General features: G+C 30.4%; 1 protein-coding gene across 1 annotated transcript; it reads right to left on the bottom strand.

Moving 5' to 3' along the window:
• Positions 1-21,051: 21,051 nt before the first annotated feature.
• On the bottom strand, positions 21,052-23,675 carry LOC130947591 (tyrosine-protein phosphatase DSP3-like). Its single transcript, XM_057876291.1, has 5 exons — positions 23,276-23,675; positions 23,023-23,116; positions 22,651-22,708; positions 22,083-22,126; positions 21,052-21,767 (listed from the first exon to the last, which is right to left on the bottom strand). The coding sequence occupies exons 1-5, from the start codon at positions 23,434-23,436 to the stop codon at positions 21,504-21,506; spliced, it is 621 nt and encodes a 206-aa protein (XP_057732274.1). The 5' UTR covers positions 23,437-23,675; the 3' UTR covers positions 21,052-21,503.
• Between the last annotated feature and the right edge of the window lie 15 nt (positions 23,676-23,690).

Consider the following 23,690-nt stretch of genomic DNA (forward strand, 5'->3'; position numbering starts at 1 on the left):
ACCAAAATCTATATTCTAAACCTCCATTCCAAAAATTCAAAATTTACTCAATTTTAGCATAAACTTAGTGATCATACATGAAGAATTGTGTGCTTACCTTTAACAATGGGCATCCAAAAAATAGCCTATTCGGATTGGTGTCTGTCTTCGACATGTAACAGATGGCATATTTTTCGCAGAAGTATTTTGGGGCCACATCATCTTTTACATCCCTAGGTTGCAGCGAACTTGAACTTGCATATCCAGCTATTAGTTCCTGTTGACCGCTGGCTTCGCCTCTGCCTCGTCTCGTGTTGGAGGAGCATCCATCACTTGCCATAAATCTGATTAATATTTAACACCACCATGAACAACTATTATCAACTATTGCATTCAAAATTGAAACAATCTGCTTCGATCAATGGTGATTAAAGAAAGTGAATAATAGAACAAATCACGCAAAATTGATTGTGAAAATCAACAACAAAAACAAACGAATGAGCTAAAAGAAGAAGCAGTAGGCATTATAATGGTTTTTCGAGAGGGTTTTGCACGTGGGTCACCGAAATCGTTCCCGGCAAGGGGATGAGTTATGCTTTGACGGCTTCAAAAATACTTCACTCTGCCTGTGGGTCACAAACAAAAACACCCGCGTAACCCTAGACCAAGAAGCAGTAGGCAGGGTCTTCGACGTGGTTCAGAAAATTCTGTCACTGACGATGAGTCACCGAAGAAATCAGAGGAATGAGGTAGAAGAAGAGGCTGTGGACATTACAGCAGTATTTGGGGAAGGATTTGTGAGTGGATCACTGAAAAAATCAAATGCATCACCTACAGGAATGGTTGGAGGAGCAGTGAGGTAGAAAAAGAAGATGTGGACATTACAGGAGTATTTGGAGAAGGTTTTGTGAGTGGGTCACTGGAAAAATCAAACCCATCACCTATAAGAAGGGTAAAAGAAGTAGTGATGTAGTAGAAGAACAAGCAGTGGATATTACAGGGGTATTTGGGGAAGGTTTTGCGAGTGGGTCGCCGAAAAAATCAAACCCATCACCAACAGAAAGGGTAGAGAAGAAGAATCAGTGAGGTAGTATAAGGGTAGAAGAAGCAGTGAGGTTGAAGAAGAAGCAGTGAGGTTGAAGTATCTTTTGAGAGGTAGAAGAAGAAGCTGTAGACATTGAAATGGTATTTGGGGAAGTTTTTTATTTGTATGGTATTTGGGGAGGGATTTGTAAAATCAACTATTTGCACATTGTACCCATTTATATTACAGTATAAATACGTTATGTGGTATAATGTAAATAATATAAAATACAATGTAGTGTGAAAATATTTAATGAATCAATTAATGAAAGATTGAAAATTTCTTTGATCAATGGCTGAGATGATGACACATATACAAGGGTAATTTACCCACAAAATTGCCATGGGTTTGGAAGAAAACACCTTAAAGAATATATATATATATATATATATATATATATATATATATATATATATATATATATATATTCCTTGTATAATGACCGTGGCTCATTAAGCCACGCGTCAGTTCCTCAAAATCTCAGAATAAAAAAATAAAACTGAGTCTAACAGTTTCCCTCTATTATCTATCTATCTTTCATTTCAATCCATCGCGTCCTCTCTCTCCCTTTTGAAACCCTAAGTCCCCCCTTCTGCTTTGTTCTCTCCTCCATAGCCCACAAACTCATTCTGATCCATATAATCGATGTCCATCCACGTTCTCTTTATGGCTCTCCCTGGTTCTCAAAACCTCATTTCAGTAAGCCATATATCTCCCTCCGGAATGCCATCTCTTAAACACCATTTTCATCAACCCCCATCTGGAAATCCTAACTCACCGAGCTGAGTGGAATCTTCATCTCAGATCACAATCACGGTGATGGCACTGTTAGTTTCAGCTGGTGAAATGCCAGCGATGCCGAGCGACTAAGATATCTGTTACGGGGTTGATGCGCTCTCAAACGTCAACAGCCTTGGTGATACATGTTGGGTCGAGATCTCAACCAGCGCTCCCCCGTGAAGGTATTCTCTCGATTTATTTCTGTTTGGGACTGGGTCTTTAATCTCTTTGATTTAGGATTTTTTGTCTATTTTCGTTGTCTTTGATTTGAGGTTTGGTATGTTTTCTGTTTCTGAATGGCTTCAGATGTTCTGGAGGTTTAATTTTAGCAAGATTAAGAAGATTGGTTTCTGTACGTGCTGTCGCGGTAAAAAAATCTCTGCCTTTATTATCTTTGGAAGAAATCTGATCACTCTGGTAGTTGGTATAGGTGATTTGCGGCGTCACCTCTGTGCGTTGAATCTTCCCCATTTCGTTGGGTAAGTCACGCTGATTTCGCATAATAGTACCAAATTAATCTTCATGTCTCTTCAAGAAATGGTTTTGGTATTATGTAGGCCGGTAATGATAATAATACAACACCAACTCTCTATCTTTTTTATTCAAATTGTATATAAGTTTTTATTTCACATGGAAATATGGCTGGGGTGTTGATCTGATTTGAAAAAAGTGGGAGAAAAAGTAATTGCAGGAAGAAGATAGAAAATATTTGTGCTTTCAGCAAGTGCGGTGATTTGATAGGATCTTAAGGGTAGTTTGGAATTGTATATTGGTATTTATACCTTTTTAAAAGCAAGATATTTGCATTTCAATGTTGATATTTATGGAATTTTAGAAAATAAAAATTTATTGTATTTATATTATCAAAGTGGCAAATTCTTTCCCTTTAGAATAATGTTACCCTTGGTTTTTACTGTTTCAGGGCTTAAACCAGCTAATTTGGCATATATAGTCTTCAATTTAATAACTTTTTACTTGCAATGAAATTTGTAACAAATGGAGGAGGAGTGGTAGAAGGAGGGACTGCGAAAAAGGCTCATATTCATTAAATTCATTAAAGAAGATGAAATTCGTGTTGCTGCTGAAACCTCAGAGGTTATTTTATCGAAGAAGTATTTTTATTGTGGTGGTGTTGTCTATTCATTGCGTCACCTTTGCTTACTATTTAGCTGCAATTTAATGAAACTTGCTTGCTTTATGATTAGTTTGCAAGAATGGACCTTTAGTTTTGATGGATGGAAGTGGTCGAGGCCTAATGGAGGGCATGCAAGACTAACATAAGCATTGAAGACATAAAATATTTAAACAAAACAAGGTATACTCAAAATAAAATTATATTTTATTTTTTAAAAAATATGTTTTTTTTCAAAACACCTTCCCTTTTGGGTGTTAATCATAGGCCAAAATGAATTGAGTTGAATTTGTCATTTTTATATGAATGATATGGATTGAGTTCTACTAATGTTTGGAGCAAAATTTATGTAAAATTGATGATTATGTCCAAAAACTAATAGGATTGCTACCTTTTAAATTGATGATTCTGCTATCATAATTTTTTTCTCAGCTAATAATTAAAATTAAGAGGTGTTTTCTTTTTGCCCCAAAATTTTAAAATAGGGAGAGAAGAAGTATGATATAGAGGGGGTGAATTTGGGTGGCAAATATAAAGACTGGCAAAACAAATTGTATTCTGATTTAGTACATTCTTAGGTCGGTCTGTTGGGATAGCCTTCTTTGATATTTTTCCTTTCACTGTTTGCTTTGCCTCTTTATCTTTGGTGAATCGTTTGAAAGTTTGTGTATTTGAATGAGTTATAGGAGAAGCTAATATTTTTGTTTAATCATATCATTTGTTTTAAAGGAAAGGAATTTTGCTGCTGAGCAATCTGCAAGGGTGATTGACGCACACTGTATGTTCAGCAAGCCTTTGTCTAGAGCAATTTACATGGTAAGCATAGTCACTTGTGAAGATTCCAAAATTCCTTCATTTTTTGTGCATCTATCTGACTTGAGTTATGTGAAATTTAATATGTTTATCTTTATAATTAATTCACTTTATTTAAAGATTTCTTGATGTTAGGAAAAATGTGTGCAGATTTGCAGAAATGTATATGACATAGTTCAACTGATCAAAGTAGAAAATTCTTTCATAGAACTTTTATTATTTTGACTACTAATTATACTATTGTTATCTTCTTTTGTGGAATTATTTATTTCAAAATCAAAATTTCATGCCTCCCTGCATCTTTTTTTCAGCGGGTGACAATGAGATTGATGCCTGTATTTACATGTGATCTTATACTAAGGATTGTTACTCGCTTCTGTGCCTCAACATTTTTATGTTGCTGAAAATTGGTAATGAGTTGTTTGATTACACTTAATGATTGAAAGGTGTTGACAAATCTGAATGCAAGTTTATCTCCTCGAATATGTATATTATCATAATCTGAGTAAAAAGAAATTGATATCATGACAGATTTGTAACATTTTTTTGTGTATAATTGACTTTAACTTTGGTTTTCTTAAGGATTTTTAATTAAAAATAAAAATATATTGTTGCTTAGGTTAAAAAAGAAGTTTAATTTGTTTGAATTTTGAACTGATTTGATGAAAAATTTTGGATTAATTTTACTATTTTGTCATATGTGACGTGTTAAATGTGTAATTTTGGGTTCGTGTCATTCTTATTATCCATTTGTTTTATAAGTGGCTTTACTTTTTCTTTAAGATCTATATGAATTTAGTGTTATTTTAGTTGCAATCATTTTTAATATATAGTTATGTTTATTGATCAATTGTGCTTTCTTTTATATTGGTAAAGGAATTGAGCTTAGCTTTGTGTTGCTTAAGGATTTTAACTTTAAAATAAAAATGCCTTACTGTTTGATTTAACAAGAAAGGAAGAATAATATTTTTGAATTTTGAGCTACTTTGACGAATATTTTTGGATTAAATTAACTATTTTTTCATCTGTGATGTGTGAAGTGTGTAACTTTTAGTTGGTGTCATTGTTATGACGCATTTGTTTAATAGGTACCTTTTCATTTTGCTCTAGCTCTATATGAATTTACTGTTATTTTAATTGCAATTATTTTTTTATATGGTTATCTTTATTGATCCATTTTGTCTTAGGATTTTGTTCGATGTGTTTTGAGTAAAATACACATGAACTAATTGTTCTTTATTTTTCCCCCCTTTATGTTGAGGTCCAACTATGCTAATCTTAAAGTTCCACTCTTGAAAAAGTGGAGTCAGAAAATAGAAATAGGATCAGAAAGTCTGTTTTTTCATCTGTGATATGTGAAGTGTGTAACTTTTGGTTGTGGTCATTGTTATGATGCATTTATTTAATAGGTGTCTTTTCATTTTGCTCTAGCTCTATATGAGTTTACTGTTATTTTAGTTGCATTCATTTTTTATATGGTTATCTTTATTGATCCATTTTGTTTTCTTAGGATTTTGTTCGATGTGTATTGAGTAAAATACACATGAACTAATTGTTCTTTATTTTTTTCCTTTATGTTGAGGTCCAACTATGCTAATATTGAAGTTTCACTCTTGAAAAAGTGGAGTCAGAAAATAGAAATAGAGTCAGAAAATCTACAAGAAGGTTAAGTTACTTTTTTTAGATGTTTGTAAATTTTAAGAGATTACTTTCTGGGTAATTTATTCTTTTGGAGACATTGTTGGGTATCTCTTTTTTGAGTTGTGATCTCTTTAGATTTGTATTGTTATCATAACTTAGAAAAAAAGAAATTGATGTCATAACAGATCTGTATTATTATTTTGTGTATAATTGACTTTAACTTTGCTTTGCTTAAGGATTTTATCTTAAAATAAAAATATCTTGCTACTTGGTTTGAAAAAGAGGAAAAAATAATATTTTTGAAATGTGAACTGATTTAATGAGCATCTTTGGATTAAGTTTACTGTTTTTTCATATGTGATGTGTTAAACATGTAATTTTTGGTTGGTGTCATTGTGTTATTTTTTTTTTTTTTTGTCTTATAGGTGTATTTTCACTTCCTTCTAATTAAGTTCATTATTTTTTCATATGTTCTTTTTTGTCTTTTTTATATTTATTTGTAGAAAATTTTTGAAATATTTTTGCAAGTGATACCACTTTATGCATTTAATTTCAAAAAGCTTATGTGGTAAAAAAGTGAAATATTCTATATTTTGTTGCCGTATTTTTAAAATAAAATTATTAAGGTTATCCTTATATATTACTCTCTTTTGTTTATTTCTTTAATCCTTGATTGAATCTTTCATTTTTTTATTTTATATTTCTTTAGAGGTAAATAATGGGGTCGTTATTTCTATATAATGTCCAGGTTGATTTTATAGGTATTATAAATATTTTTTCAATGCAACTACATGCTTATTTTTATATAAATTATTTTTTCTTTTAAGTGGGTTTATAATCTTTAATTTCTTTTGATATATGAAAGCTCATAAGTATGTAAAAAATAAGTTAATAAATTTATAGGGTGCAATTTTGACCGCTGGTTTATTTTGTTCTTTTTCTATTTTTCTGATTTTTTGATTTTATATATTCTTGATTAGTAACTTTATAAATACATATTTTGCTTTCCTCTTTATTGGAATAAAATTAGTAAGTAATTTATCCTTATTTGTTTTTCTCTTTTGTTATTTGTTACTCTCTTTTGTTTATCTCTTAATTCCTTGATCGTATGTTGTATTGTTTTCTTAGCATAATTTTCCAAGTTTATTGATACCTTATCTCTTTTTGGGTATTTAGTTAAATAAATAATTAGCTTGTGGGTATCTTTATTGGAATATGATATATTTTTTCATTGAAAATCTAATTATATAGGAAACCTACTAAAATCATGATATTTAAACAAAAAGGTGTGCTCATCACCTAAACCTGTCATTTTCTAGATCTATGCATAGGCTTTTTTGTTTTGATTCTTGCTTTTTCTCTTACACTGACCTCATGTTGTTTTTGTTATCTTCATGTTCTCTCTCTTTCTCTTCTTTCTCTTTGTCTTCTCTTCCAATTTTCTTTATTACTTATATCTATTGGTGCTAGCTTAGGATTTATAGAGAAGATTGCTCACTTAATATACTAATTATTTCAATGAGGTTTAGAATGTGAAAAAATAAATTTATATTCAAGTAATTGAATTTTGAATATTAAGTAGGTTTTTTAAAGATGAATGAAATTAAATGATTCTCTAACCTATACTATTTTGATATACTATTTTGATGATAATTGAAAACAAATAATTTTTTGAATTTCTATGATTTTGTTACGATTGTTTCAACTCCTTTTAAGTGGGTTTACAAATATTTTTTAACTGATCTTAAGTAAATAATTATTTGTAATGTGCTAATGAAGATAATCTGCTATAAAGATAGAAGAGAATAGTTGACAAATCAGTCTGTAATGGAGAAATAATATTCTAAATAAATTGTCTATATCTACTTTTTTAAAAGAGATCACCTTGATATATTTTTCATTCGGAATATGCTCCATCCTGTAGTAAATATTAAAAATATGTTGTATACGCCTATTAAAATTATAATATTTAAACTAAACTAGATGTGCACATTGTATGCTCTTCCTTTTCCTTTCTTTTGGTCTTCCATTTTTTTTTCTTCCTTTTATATTTCTCTTCTTTTTTTTCTCTTATCTTTTTTCATCTTCTTTCTCTATGATTTCATGCGCAATTTTTGTTATATCTCACTGAGGTATATATCTGACACTATTAGGTTAGGGTTAAGAGGAGCTGTCTTGATTTATGAGCTATTTTTCATGCCTCTTTGTTATATTTCTCTCCTACTATTAGGTTAGAATATAAGGTTCCAAATTTGTTCTTCTCATTCTTCGATTTGATAGTGGTGGTTATGAAGATCTTAGATTAGATATTAGAGGTTAGTAGGTATAGACTATTCTAGGGTTTATATTGTGTATTTTTAATGCTTAGTTTCAAATATCTATTAGTTGCTTCCTTTTTTTTTCCTACCAAATTAAAAAGTTTAACTATTTAAAAAATTTTAATATCTTAGTTGTATACTACTAGATATACCCTTTCTTCCCCATTTTTTTTATCTTGGGTGTATCTTCAATGGAATTTGATATATTTTTTCATTGGAAATCTAATTATATAGGAAGCCTAAAATCATTATATTTAGTTTTGATTCTTGCTTTTTCCCTTACACTGACCTCATGTTGTTTTTGTTAGCTTTATGTTCTCTCTTTTCCTTTTTTCTCTCTTCGTCTTCTTTTCCAATTTTCTTTATTGTTTATATTTATTACTGCTTCTCTTCCAATTCTATTTATTGCTTAAATCTATTGCTGCTAGCTTAGGATTTATAGAGAAGATTGTTCACTTAATATACTAATTATTTGAATGAGGTTTAGGATGTGAAAAAATAAATTATATGTTCAAGTAATTGATTTTTGAATATTAAGTTGATTTTTAAAAGATGAATGGTATTAAATGATTCTCTAACTTATATACTATTTTGATGATAATTGAAAACAAATAATTGTTTGGCCTTTCATGATTTTGTTACGGTTTCTTCAATTCCTTTTAAGTAGGTTTACTAATATATTTTTTACTGGTCTTAAGTGAATAATTGTTTAGAATGTGTTAATGAAAAAAATCTACTATAAAGATCAAAGAGAATAGTTGACAAATCAGTCTGTACTAGGATAATAATATTCAATAAATTTATATCTACTTTTCTATAACAGATCACCTTGGCAAAATTTTCATTCTGAATACGCTTTATCCTGCATTAAATATTAAAAATATTGTATATGCCTATTAAAATTATAATATTTAAACTAATACTAGATGTGCTCATTGCATGTTCTTTCTCTTCCTTCTATCAGTATTAGGTTCGGGTGTAGAGAGAGCTATCTTGATTTACGTGCTATTTTTCACATCTCTTTGCTATATTTCTCTCCTGCTATTAGGTTAGGGTATAGGGTTCCAAGTCCGTCCTTCTGATTCTTTGATCTGATAGTGGCGGCTATGAAGATCTTGGATTAGATATTGGAGGTTAGTAGGAATAGACTAATCTAGAGTATTTTGTTTATTTCAAATGTTTCAGTTTCAAATATCTACTAGTTATTTCCTTTCTTTTCTCACCCAAATTAAAAAATTTTAACTATTTCAAAGATTCAAGTTTCTCAGTTGTACGTTGCTATATATACCCCTCCCTCTCCATTTTTTTGTCTTGTGTTAACTAAAGCTACTATATTGTGTCTGTTATAAAAGTGTCATTCTCATAAAAGAAAATCTGCTAATGCCTTGAGAGAGAAGTCAAATGAAAGTTATCACTCGGATAATTTGTGTGATCAAGTCAATGTGTTTATTTGCGTATACAATGTGCTAACTTTTAATATTTGATTTTTTAGACCTATTTGTATTAGTTTTTTTAATTTGGTTTAAATTTTAATGGATTTACTGAAATTAGGAATATGTTGTGGCATTATACAAGGTTGTGTTCAGGATTAGAAAAAGGAAAAGCCTCTGTTGACATGGTCCTTAAAGCTCGAATTTGATTAATCTGATGATGTTGTTGCTTTTGAGGATGAATTTGCATCTGGTGAGGGGGTCAAGTGACATGATTTTGTATGTCATCTAACTAAAGCTACTAATTAGGATTTATAGGGCATTAGATATGAGTAGTGTAAATAGTGTCCATCCTTTGGTGTGTAATGTGTGTAATGTGAAGTTTTTTGGTTGTCTCAAATTTAATTATGTAGTCTTTTATCTTTGTAGTTCAGCTCTATATAGATCAATAAAATGCAGTAGCTCTTTAGTGTGATATGTTAAAACGATTTATATTTGAAAAGTTATATATGTACTGTGTTGCGAATCTTATTCAAGAGAAAGTTGAGAATTCAGTTGCAAATGATAATTGATAATTTATATGACGTCTTGAATATTTTCACACAAGAAATAAGAATTAATTATATAAATTGAGAAAGATGTTTAAATAATGTTATTTTAAGTTATTTTGAAGGGTTTTTAAAAAAAGATATGGAATGACTTTGTTATATTAAAGTTATTGAAAGGAGAAACCTAAAGTAATAACTACTTAACTAAACTCTAAATAGATAGCTAGGTAATCTAAACTAGGTTGAAAAAAGAATTAATTTGAACAAACGTCATCATGTTCTTTAGTTGGATAAGAAAAGCTATTATTATAATTACCTTTTATATGCTGACTTAGAGTAGATTATTGGTTTTACACATTTAGATGAAAGAGGTTTAACGGTTTAATTATTCTCCTAAAAATTAGTTAAGTTGAAGGTATTAGATTGAAGGTATTCAATGATATTGTGATTTTAAAACACATAACACTTCTCAAGTTTTGCGTTTTTTTCATTTTTTTTTTATTTTTTCATATAAAACCGAAGTTAAGTGTAATCTTTCTTTTAAGTGTGTTCATTTTATTCACTTTCTATTCTTTTATTTCTACTCTTTAGCTAGAATATTATAAGTGAGTCATCTACACTTGTTATAGAGAATAGAACATTTGAAATGAAAAGGAAAAGAGACGAAACATTTGCCACAAGAAACGGTTTGCTGGTTCTCTTGGTTACTGAAAGTTCGTGGGTGGCCCGACATGGAGGTTTAGCTCTCTGATTTCAAGATCTGACAATTCTTCTTGATATCCAGAAACACTTTATTGCAAGATCCAAATTGATTCGACCTCCAACATTCCATTTAGGTTTGCGGTACTTTAACCTCTTGCAATCCCTAACTCTACTACTTTCGTTTTTGCAACCTTTTTGTTTGGGTCTTCTACCTGTCCTTTTGAAGTTGGCATTTTATTCATGAGTTATTGCCTTATATATTTTAAATTTTTCTAATAGCGATTTTATATTCTTTTAATTTGAGAGTGACTTTATTATTATATTTTTCAATATATGTTTTCAGCATATTTTAGTATCTTGATTTGAATTTGCACATGACTTCTCTAGAACTTACATTTTCAATAAATTATTCTTTGATATTTAGTAACTCTTACTCTTTTGGAGACATTGTTTGGTATTTTTTTTTTTTTTGAGTTTTGATCATAAATTTTGGTAAAGATCTTAATTTTAACTATTTCTCTTTGGATCGGTATCATTTCGTAACCTCGTGAAAAAAAATTGATGTGTAAACAAATTTGTATCGTTATCTTGTGTATAGTTGACTTTAGTTTTACTTTGCTTAGGAATTTTAACTTTAAAATAAAAAATACCTTGCTACTTGGTTTAAAAATAAAGGAAGAATAATATTTCTAAATTCTGAACTGAATTGACGAATATTTTTGGATTAAGTTTACCATTTTTTTATCTATGACGTGTTAAATGTGTAATATTTGGTTGGTGTCATTGTTACCATCAATTTGTTTTATAGGTGCCTTTTCAACTTCTTCTAAATCTATATGAATTTATTGTTACTTTAGTTGCAATCCTTTTAGTATATGGTTATGCTTATTATTCTGTTGTGTTTTCTTAGGATTTTATTCGATGTATTTTGAGTAAATATGATATATTTTTTATTGGAATTTAATTATATAAGAAGCCTAATAAAAAAATAATATCTATACTAAAAAGTGTCTTCATCTAAGTCTACCACTCCTGGATCTAAGTCTCAGTTCAACTCAACAATAATTTAAAATAAAAATTTTTTAAGAGTAAAAATTTTTGCTGTTAATATTTATTTTAATTCTAAATTATCTTTGTGTTAGTATTACGGGACTAAATGAGCCATAATCTTATAACTTCTATTATTGTTGTTTATTATATTTCTTTTTACACTTTTACAATTCTATATGTTTTATAGCATTCGAGTTTGCTGTTTTTGATGAAATGATTGTTTTGGGCCAACACGAATATCCATGGATCCACCAACTGTTATCTCTGAATCTTTTGTGGTTGAACACTTAATGCTGTAACTGCTGTTGTTTTGATGAATAAATAACAAAGATTTATTAGTTTTCGATAATTAAATGTATTGATAGTTGGATATTAGAGTGTGATAATGAAAGAAAAATATTATTTGTAGTATGAAGGAAGGGTACAAATTGGTACGGTAGGTAAATAGAGTATATAGTTGGTTAAAAGAGAGAAAAACTCACCGTGGTAATATGGTGATTTTGTTAGTTGTTGTGGTTATCGTGTAATGATGTTATTCACCATCAGATATATTGAATTTAATATTTTGGAACAAATTCGGACGATTTGGGATTTAAAAGAATATTAGGAACTGTTTTTAAATAATATCCATTTTTTCTATGTGGTATATACTAAAAATATTATAGTTTAATCATTTGAACAACTATGCAATATTCATTCACATGTAATTTTGATAGCATTTTTTAATAAAGCATAGAAGAAAAAAAAAAAGAAGGGTAAAGTAAGATGCTTTTGCTTCTTTATTTCTTTTTCCTTTATATTAAGGTTTACATTAAAAGTAGTAGTAGATGAAAAAAAAAAGTTTTTATGAATTTTTAGTTTATCTTTCTTTTTATATTTAATTATCAGATAAATAAAATCAAAAGGCAAAAATAATTATTATATTTTTAAATCATATATTTTCTCATCTCTTCGTATATTCAACGCTCTCCCACATATTCCTATCAGCAAAATGGATGTGCATGTTAAAGGAATACTTTTAGTAATAGGGTAATAAAATTTGGATGGAACTGCATATACATCTTGAAATTAAAATGCATGTGCATCTTGAAAAAATACTTTTACTTATAGATGAAATTATGTTTGTTTTTTAAAAGTATTTAAATTTTTATATTTTAGTGATACTCGAATTTTAATATTTTTTAATTAAATATAATAAGATAGATGTGTAATTTAATTATTTTTGTAATATATGGTATTATAGAGATTTTTTAAATAAATAATACTATATTATTTTGTGAGTTATTGATTGAAGAAACAAATTTTTGTAATATATGTTTTTTCGTCCCGTGCGTTGCACGGGTGTTCTGCTAGTATATATATATATATAATCTCATTAATAATTAAAATTTTCTAATTGTGTTTATGCTACTTAAATTTTTGAAAAAGATTATTTATGAAATAGTGTTAGTAAAAAAAATGTAATAATTTAGAATGAAATAAAGTATTATTTTTTCCACTTACATTTAGAATAAGTTTTAAAGTCGTCCTTTTTAAGTCTCTAACATTTTAAAATTACATCAATATTATCTTACCATTAATTCTGTTAACAGATCACTATTGGAGTTTTACACGTGACGTTATTGTCCATTGTGATAAACGGCTCCCATATTATTGTTACTACATAAAAAGAAAAATAAATAAATTAAACAAAAAATAACTCCGACAATACAAAACTCTAATTTCAAAACGTTCTTTGTCTTGCAATTGCTTTGTCTCTCAATCTCTATAACCTGTGTTCCTTTTGGTTGCTGATTCCATGGCATCTCAAACATCCCAAGTGATACAAAGTAATATTCAAGAGATGCAAAACAGTAGTCATCTTGTCAAAGGAAAACATCCCACTATTGTGGAAAAAGGCCGACGCTTGCAACTTCCTTAACTAGAGAGAATCTTGGATGCAAGTTCTAGAGCTGTGTTAACTATGGAGTAAGTTAAAAATGTTGTGTTGTGATATTTATAGCTTTAGCATATTTCTATACATGGCTAAGTTGTCCTTTTTAGAGTAGATTGAAACTTTATATGGGTTGAGTCAAAGGAAGACCCACGAGTCACAACTTTAAAGGACAAATGTTGAAGTGAGATTTATGTTTGCAATAGCACTTGTTCTGGTTGGATGGACAACTACACTAATCTTGCTAAATGAAAAGAAAACATTAATAAGAAATGAGAGGTTTCTATTGCAATGATGCTACAGGGTTTAAGGTAGAAGAATATGAAAGAAAACAATATATGGAGCATTTAGCTAACATGTTAGTTGTAAGTTTGTTCAAAAACTTGATGCGGCTAAGACCAACTTAGAAAATTATTGGATTTAGAAGCTTGTTCATTGTAGATACTTCCTAAACTGAATTTCAACCCAATCAAATTTGATTATAAAAATGGCACAACTCAAAACACTATCGAGAGTTTAATTCTGGATCATTTTTCATGAAAAAATATAGAAGGTGATTAACTGTGAGAGTTTGGGGATTTTAGAGACAACTAAATTTAGGTAACAAGAAAATAAAAATTGCAATTATGTAAAATTAAAGAAACAAGTAATTCAAAGCAATGATAAACAACTAGAGGAAACTAGATATGAATTTCAACTAAATTAAAGCCTTGATTACGGTTATCAACAATGTTTCACTAACTTTGTTACTAATCTAGCAATATGATAAATTGTCAATTATAATTTGTCAACCTCAAACTTTCAATCAATCAATCAACTTAGTTGCTAAGCTTTCAAAAAATAAAAGACCTCCTATGTGTGCATCACTCCATTTTTAGTTGGCCATGGAGAGAGTGACAGTCTTGGTTGGACTTGGTAGTACCTTGGATCAAGTTACTGCTTGTGGAGTAGTATTAAAAGGGGTCACTTTGGCCGCTTTTAAAGCAATTTGTAATTGCTGAGTAATCACTGCATTCATAGTTGATTTTCTCTTTAGCTATGAGGTTATGCCTTTGTTGTCCTCGAATTGCTTGCTGCTACTTTGTTGAGAAGCTTTACTAGATGCAGTTCTTGAAGTGCCTCTTGAATTTGATTTGGTTGTTCTCCTTGAAGTATCTCTTGAAGTAGATCCACCAACATTATTTTCATAAGCATGAAGCATGAAAAAAATTATTTTATAGCCTAAGTGGATTGTGTAATTAATCAATAGAAAAACAATAATAAATATACATAACCTCAACGCTTACAACAGAGGTTGCAGATACTTTGCACTTCTTTAGGAAGGTTTTTTTTTGTTATGACCTGTAGCAAAATAATAAGAACATTTTGGGCTTGTCCTTCACGAGATAATCCAATCCTAACAACTTGGCCTTCAGCCGCTTATGTCCTTTTCTTCTTAGGTCTTATGGGTTTTCTATAAACTGGTGGCAACACATTATCATACTAATACTGAGTTCTTTCTCACAAGTATGAATCATACACAACATCTTAGTAGCATGCAATATATGCATCTTTCTTGTATCAATCAGAAACATAGTTGTCCATATTAAAGGATATTTTTTCAATACAAGTCATTGAAGGTTCAGTTCTTGACTTTGTCAACTCCTAGATCATCACAAAGATGAGTCAGAAACCAAATCCAAGGGTCCTTGGTTTCTACCTCAACCATACCACTCAAGGTTGTCAAACTTGCGAGTCTAAATAAACTCGTGGAGCTGACCTAGACTCGACTCGCAAGTTAACTCGTAAACTCGTACGAGTTCACCTGTTATGAAGTTTATATATATATATATATATATATATATATATATATATAATGTATATTTACTAAATTCTAACACTTCAAAATTAATAATATCAATCTTAAAGCACATAATAAATTAAAATAATAGCATACATTATAACAAATACTTGAGAGAAATGACGCAGATGAGTGAGTTGTGAGTGAGTTTTTTTTCATTCTTTGGGAGTGTTATCGTAACCCTAATAAAAAAATGTTTTTTTTAGTTTCAAAATGATACTTTTTTGAGCAAAAAATGAAGAAAAACACAAACTCGCTAACTCGGTCTTAGACTCACGAGTTTATCTGAGTTTGACTGAGTCTAGCCGAGTTTACTCAAGATAGAGTCTATACCCGAGTAAACTCGATTCCATATCTAAACTCGTATACGAGTTAACTCGAGAGTTTGACAACAATAATACCACTACATATACAATTGGGAAGATTTGGTCATTAGGGTCCTGACCGATTGCTGTGAGTCAACGACCTACATAAGGTTTCTTGATGAAGCAACCATCCATTCCAATCATGGACCTTCACACCAGAGAACTCTTCTTGCAAGCATCCAGGCATACATACAGTCTCTCAAACTTTGGTCTTATGCCAATCCTTGGCATTGGTCTCTCAGCGGCAACTTAGGTGGTCTTTACACTTGTAAGTGTATTAAAGACCCTGGATTTAACCTCAGTAGCTTAGCATAATAATCATAGAGCCTTCTATATTGCTTTAGTAAGTTTTCTGTATCATCCAATGCAAATTGCTTTACCTTAGCAACTTTAGACCTAGTTAGCTCCACATTCCACTTTTTATATATTTCTTCATTAGTGTACTTAACTTGATCTTCGGATTCTCAGCAATTTTCTTTTTTAGAAAAGCCTTGCTTATCCATTTTGCATGCATAATTTCACTGTTCAATTTCCTTGAAAAATTTTGCTTCATGTGACAACCTTTCAACTGCCATGTTTGTTCATTTTTTATCTTTCCATAATAATATGCATACAAATTATAATTCTCCAAACAAGTAGCTTTTATCCTCCAAAGATCAACCTTTGAAAATCTCAAATCCCTTCTAATCTACATAGCATAGGCATTTATATAATCCTTAAACTCCTCTCTTGACACATAGAAAATTTCAATGTACTCACTCATGTTTTGTGCAGTTAATACTTCTTTCCAACAAGATCATCCTCATTATCACTAAATGGTACATCTAGAAAATCTTCACTATTATACCCTTTATCCTCATTACAAAATCCCCCAACAATCTTCTCCTTTTCCTTGTATTTTCTAACTTGTTTGCAGTATGAATTTAGGTCTAAGTAGGAGCAGACTTGAATTAATCCTCTTTGCTAATGAGAACATCAATTAATCCGAACAACCCCTTCCTTGTCATCATTACTATCACCAAAATCAAACTTCAGTAGTACTATGGTCTGATGCATAACTCTTTCTTGAATCATCACTCCAAGAATATTCACTCCTTGACTCATCATCCTTGGGTTCATAGTCATCATCCTTAGATGCCTCACTGCCTTTTTCTCCCTTATCCAATCCTTCACTCTTAGACCTAACTTCTTCCTTTGGGATTGATCCAACATTGTTCTGCCCTTGTCCAGTATCATGGGGTTATATAAATAAAACAATTCGGTCAAACCCATCTTCATTCACTATTGTTGTTGTTGTAGGATTCACACACACTTGGACATCCTCTACATCTTCTTGGATATCACTAATTTTGTGAATAGCATATAACTCAACCATATCCTCCTTCACCCCAATACTTTCCATCTCCATTACATCTTTATCATTTTGTAGCATCTTTAAGCTTTCCTCTATGCCATCTTTTACTGACTTATACCATATGGCTGTTATGTCTTTCTTCAAATAACCTTGTTTACAGATTATATTGTATGTCTCAATCAAGCTCCACTCATCTTCATTGCAATAGTCTATGATAGTAAGCTCCCCACCCAAATATTGCAAAGACCTTCCTTCAAGTCCAAATTAAACCTATCTTGGTGCTAAACTTTCATACTAAAATAACTCATGTTATACCTTCAAACCCTGTTACATATATCAATCGTCATTAGAAAAATAAACAAAAATAAACCCACCACCTTAAAGTAAGAAAACTAACCTAAAATACTTCATAACCCCAACATCAGTAAGCGATTAAGAAAGTACAAAAGCTCTAATTAATTCAGGACCACAAAGAATATTTTCTATGAACCCCAACTACCCCCCAAACATTACAATGCAAACAACCCTATACGTTACCACCTTCATTGCATGCATTATTGATTAGAAAACAAAAAAGAAAAATAGGTTGTACATACATTTTGCTTCTGCATAAAATCAACACATGTAAAAATAAAAAAGCAACAATCTTCTCCTTTACAAGTGAAATTGATCCACGAATTACCTTCAATCTACAACGTTTCATAAGATCTATCTCAAAGAAGAGAAAAATGGTAGGGTTCAGAGAGTTGGGGATAACAAGTCTTACATTCTTTTTCTCTTCTTAATGGTATCTTTCATATAATGAAACAATAATAGGTGCAAAGAGGCAAATGTGTCAATGTTAACGTTTGGGGTAAGGAAATTAACGTCCATATGTGTAACTTTGTTAGTGATTTGTTTATAGAATTGACGATAAACATGGATGCAATTTTGAAATGTTTAGAATTAAATAGGACGATTTAAATGTTATGGATAATTTTAAGATTTATTTTAAATATTAGAAACAAAAATAATACTTTACTTATTTAAAATGATTTAATATGAGTACTTGAATTAATTCATTATTATTTACATCTATTTAAGAGAAAAATTATTTATGATCTATAATTAAAAAATAAAAATAAAATTAATTAAAAATTTTATTAATTAGAGATCTAATCAAGATATAATGAGAATTGAAATCATGAAGTAAGACTGTAACCAAAGCTCTTAAGGGTATGAGACTATGAGCTAAAAACTTCCAGTCAATTTTATCATAAGTTTTCTCTAGATCAATCTTAAAAGCTAGTATGCCTTTTTTTATTTAGTCTTCTTTATAAAGTGGAGTACTTCTTGAGCAATAATGATGTTGTTAGGAGTTCCTCGTCTCGGAATAAATCCTCCTTGAAGCGGGCTAACAATCTCCGCAAGATGAGAACGAGGCCTATTAACAAGAACTTTCGTGATGATCTTGTAAACTACATTGCAAAGACTAATCGGCCTGAAATCTTTTATAGATACCGGTGATTAATTCGATTATGAATTGTGTCACTGCTTCCTCTTTATTTATTCTTTGGAATGGGAATTGCCTGAATGGCTTTACTCCTAGCCGGGGTATTAGACAAGGAGACCCTATGTCACCCTATTTTTTTGTGTTGTGTATGGAGAGATTGGCATGCTTTATTAGTCATTAGATTGATTTGGGTTTGTGGGAGCCGGTTGCTGTTTCTAGAGAGGGACCAAGAATATCCCACTTAATGTTTGTGGATGTCTTGCTTCTATTCTGTAAAGCTACAAAGAGACAAGTGCAAAATATGATGTTGATTTTAGAGACTTTTTGCAAAGCATCTGGGATGAAGATTAATGTAGAGAAGTCTAAAGCGTTTTGCTCCAAGAATATCTCTGCAACAAGGAAAGAGGTTTTCGCTGGGGTATCCTCTATTAGGTTTGTCCAAGACTTGGGCAAGTATCTTGGAGTTACCCTTAGCCATTCTAGGGTGACCCGTTCAACTTTCAATGGTGTCCTAGATAAGATTCATAGTAGACTAACAAGCTGGAAAAGGAGTTTACTCAATCGAGCTGGTAGACTCTACTTGGTTAATTCTGTTGCAGCCGCTATTCCCACATACCAGATGCAGGTCTCTATTTTTCCCGAAGGAATCATTAGTAAATTAGAGTCTATGATGAAGAATTTTCTTTGGAAAGGACAAATTGATGGAAGAGGATTGAATCTTGTTAGTTGGAAGGAACTGGTTACTCCAAAAAAATATGGAGGTTTGGGAATTAGAGATCCTTATTGTGTGAATATTACTCTTCTTACGAAACTAGTTTAGACTTTTTTCCAACAGCCAAACAAGTTATGGTTCCAATTGTTGGATGTCAAATACCGATCATCTCTATATGACTGTTTTAGTTGTCCTATGAACAAGGACTCTCCCATTTAGAAGAGTCTTTGCAAGGCTTGGGAAGTGTTGAAGGATGGGTTTGCTTGGTGTATTGGGAATTTGAACCAGAATTTTTGATTTTCTAGCTGGAGGAGAGAAGGACGGTTATCTAATGAGATGGATTATGTTCACATTTCTTATTCTAATCTCTGGATAGAGGATATTTGGTCGGTTGGTAGGTAGCATTTGGATACTCTTTATTCTCCTTCATCTCAAAATCTAAAAGGTAATATTCTCTCTTACAATCCAAATGTGCAAGCAGGTCCGGAAGTGGATTGGTATTGGTTTGGGTCTGCTGTCAAAGTTTATGACTCACGCAATGGTTACTTGTGGTTGTGTAAGCAGCTGTTTGGTTAGGAGGAGCGAGAGAATTGGCTTTGGCTTTGGCACCAGCTTGTTCCAGAAAAGCACAAGTTTTTGGCTTGGCTGTGTCTTAAAGAGGCTCTTCCTACAGCAAGTTTTCGCTTCAGAAGAGGGATGTCATCATCAGATAGGTGCCCAAGATGTCTTTCTAGTCAGGAATTGGTTTTACATTGTATTTGGGATTGTCCAAAAGCTCAGCTTGTATGGCATATGTTGGATATTTCTTGTCATCTTTTGGATTTGAAAAACTGGTTCTTGTATCCTAGCAGAGAGCATCCGTTCAAGTTTTTTTCGAGACTTTGATGGATATGGCGAGCAAGGAATAATGACATATTTAATCCTCATAAAACTCAGCCTCCGAAAAAAGTGATTTGTCTAGCATTAACTTCAGAAAAGGAGTTTAGGAATATTTTTGAATTACAACGTATGTCCTTTCCCTCTACTATAAATGGTTTTTGGAATCCCCATCCATTAGTACTTTCAAGATTAATTGTGATGCTAGTTATCCTAGTTTGAGTGATAGTGTTGGTGTTGCTTGTGTTATTAGAGATTGTAATGAAAGTTGGCAAATGGGGTGTTTGGAAATGATTGAGAGTAATAGTATTCTTCAAGAAAAATTGTTTGCTATTTGGAGAGGATATCTCTTAGCCTGGGATGTGGGTCAACGAGATGTTATTTGTGAGACGGATTGTGTGGAAGTGTTTAATCTTGTTACTAATCACCAAGATGGTTTTGGGTTTATTGATCCATCGGTGCTCAAAATAAGAGATATCATGCATTGAAATTGGCGTGTTGACTTTCGTTTGATTATGAGAGATGCAAACACGGTGGCAGCAGACACTATGACAAAAATGGCGATGAAGTTACAACTTTCTCATATGGAGCTTCCTTCACTTTGGAAAGAATTTAAGAGTAATCTTAAAAAGGATTCTCTCTATTTAAGCAATTCTTTTGTTTTATTTATTTTATTTTTTTTATTTAATTTATTTAAGTCACACAAAAAAATTATGAAGTTGAATTTTTGCATAATAGACAAGATTGGACGAAAAAAGTAATAATATTTTGGAATTAATTTTCTCTTATTTATCCATTAAGAGAATAATAATATAGATATTTATTTTATTTATACTATTGTATTGTAATACGTTAATTTTTGTTAATCATATGTATTATAAGATCAATTTATATCCTTTTAATAATTACTTTAAAAATAATCATACAAATATATATTGACTAATAGAATATATACATATTAAATTAAATAATAAAGAATAAAAATTCCAACAAAAATATCAATGAATAGAAATTTTCCGTTCATTGCACAAAAATCTAAACTAGCTAGCGAGAGTTACTATAGTTTTACATAGGTCATATCAATAAAAGCTATAGTTAATATAGTAATTACACAGTTCATATTAACAAAAACTATAAGCTGTACAAATGATTTCAAAATGAGAGATAAAAGTTTACACTGCTCCACTGAAAATTAATCAGGAGACCTAATATAAAGTGTAGGTTTTTTTTTCCCACAAAAATTTACTAAATGGAGTAGATGTTCGCATATTAATACAATTAGGCAAAGAACAAACATCTAATTAGAGAGTAGACACACTAAGTTAAGGTTTGACTTGTATCTCAATTCTTTGTTCATGACGAAACACCAACTTATCTCCACATAAACTTTAATTGGTTTATATTAAAAGTTAAAATGAACCAAATCAAAGATGTGGATGCTGCTAACTAATTAATTAAACTTTAGTCAATTGTGGCTTCTGTACATTGTTATCACCGGATCTAAACAACAAGCGAGGCTTGTTTGAAGCAAATCCTTGGTATTGGTATATGATGCTGTAAAGACATTGTCTCATGTTTGAGATATCAAAGCTTCCAATGAATTCCAAATCCGTATTTCTTGATTTGGCACCGGCAAATTTTTTGTACTCTTCAAACACTGAATCCAAACACCAATTCTGTAATTTCCTCATGCATCCAACAAGGCAACCAGTCCTATGCTGCATTAAATTAAAGAAGACAAAATTATATTAATAATAGAATAATAAGGAATGTAATTAAGGATTAAGTAATGCTAGAGAATTAATTTTTTTTTAGCTAATATCAGTGAATTTTTTTTTTGAAATTATTTTGTTTCTTTTAAATTTAAATTCTAAATTATAAATCTTTAATTATATAGACTCTAAATTAAAATCCTAAAAAAATTGACTAATATTAGTTAAGTAAATTTGTTATACTTTTTTTTTTAAAGTAAGTAACGCATTTGTAAAAAAAATGCAATGACTAAGACATTAATTTGACAAGTCAACGCTTACCTTTCCACTATTGCAATGGATCAAAACTGGGTGATTTTTCACATCTGAAAATTAACACAAATAATTGAGTTAATTATAAGAACAATATAAGTTCTTAATTTTTTATCACAAAAATAAATTTGTTTTATCAAATTAAAATATAAATAGGTTTTTGATCTTTAAAAATAAGAGCCAGATAAATTTCTCTAGCGATAATTTGAATTCAGTATGAAAAAATTTATGTTCCCATTTAGAAAAGTTAAAAATTTAGTTGTAATTAAATTTGGTGATAGATTTTTTTTTATCTTTAAAATAAAATGTTAGACAACTTATTTATCATTTAAAATAAGAATAATATTACATATTTAAATTTTTTTGTTAATCAAATTTAATTAAATTAGTTTAATATTAACAAAAATTAGTTATGAATATTCAAATTTTATTATTTATAATTTGGTTGAATTTAGTTCATAAAAAAGTTTGAATGAATAATATTACTCTTCAAAATAAACACGAATAAATATGAAAAATATTTGAGTTGCTCTTCTAATAAATTATAATGATGTAAATAATGTAAGAAGTTGTGTACCAATTAAAACTTTGAGAGCCTCTGTGATTGTATCTTTGACAATAGACTGAGAAAGATCCTGCAAATAAGCACCCAAGAAAAGACTAATCATTATTAGCAATAAACAAAACACGTTTAATGCAATTCCTAAACCCGGCCCCCTTAAAGTTTTAAATTTTTATATGTCACTGAATATACTATCTTTTGAATAGTAAAGAAAAAAAAAAATAGAATAGTCAAACATTCGTAATCCAAATTCTTATGTTTCTATTTTCCGATATATTCCAACTTTGGATGTTCAAAGTTGAAACGCTATATACTAATTTTAAAACAATCTGTGAGCCAGCTAGGACGCATTATACAATAGAAGAGAAAGCAGGGTAGGTTAATTACCGTCTTGCCCTCAATACCAAAATGAAAGAGACGGATATTATGTGATTGAAGAAACTCAAGATTCTCCTCGGGATAGGGTTCAGGGCATAAGCATCTGCAGTCATATTAAAATATCCACCAATTGAATTATTATTAGTAGTAATCTTCATGAGTTTTAAACAAAGATTAAAAAAATTAATGCAATGAGATAGAAAAGCATGCATAATTACAGAAATTATTGGTAATAAAGTATAATGTTAGAATAATAACTTACATGATGGATACAAGATTTAGGGTTTCAAGAAAAGCAAAATTAGAAGGTTTAGGGAAGCTGGAGCGGTAAACGCCGTCTTCGACCACCGAGAAGTTGGGCGGAGGAGGCGCGACCGCGTTGATTTCCTCCTCTATAGCCACCACTTCTTCAACCATTGTCATCTTCTTGCTGAATAGAATATTAATCTTGTTCAATAGTTCACTGGCTTGCTTCAATTCTTTAATTATGAGCTTAATAACTGAAAAACTGCTTAGTCCTAATTTTATGTTACGTATGGTTTCTCCTAATTTGGTTTCGATATAACGAGATAGAAGATTTATGTTGCGAATCTTTATCTCTTTCGAAATCTTCGCGATTCTTTGAGATATCTTATATATTGTTATATAAGATATAAGATATAAGATTAGATTTTCAG

This window comes from Arachis stenosperma, chromosome 9 (assembly GCF_014773155.1).
Source record: "Arachis stenosperma cultivar V10309 chromosome 9, arast.V10309.gnm1.PFL2, whole genome shotgun sequence".
Taxonomy (NCBI): Eukaryota; Viridiplantae; Streptophyta; class Magnoliopsida; order Fabales; family Fabaceae; genus Arachis; species Arachis stenosperma.

What these genes read in the sequence shown, in the direction of transcription:
- LOC130947591 (XM_057876291.1), bottom strand. Translation starts at nt 23,436, where the DNA reads ATGACAATGGTTGAAGAAGTGGTGGCTATAGAGGAGGAAATCAACGCG. An exon ending in CTAAATCTTGTATCCATCAT is followed by an intron (nt 23,117 to 23,275) that starts GTAAGTTATTAT and finishes ATATGACTGCAG; the next exon opens with ATGCTTATGCCCTGAACCCT. An exon ending in GGCTCTCAAAGTTTTAATTG is followed by an intron (nt 22,127 to 22,650) that starts GTACACAACTTC and finishes GTTAATTTTCAG; the next exon opens with ATGTGAAAAATCACCCAGTT.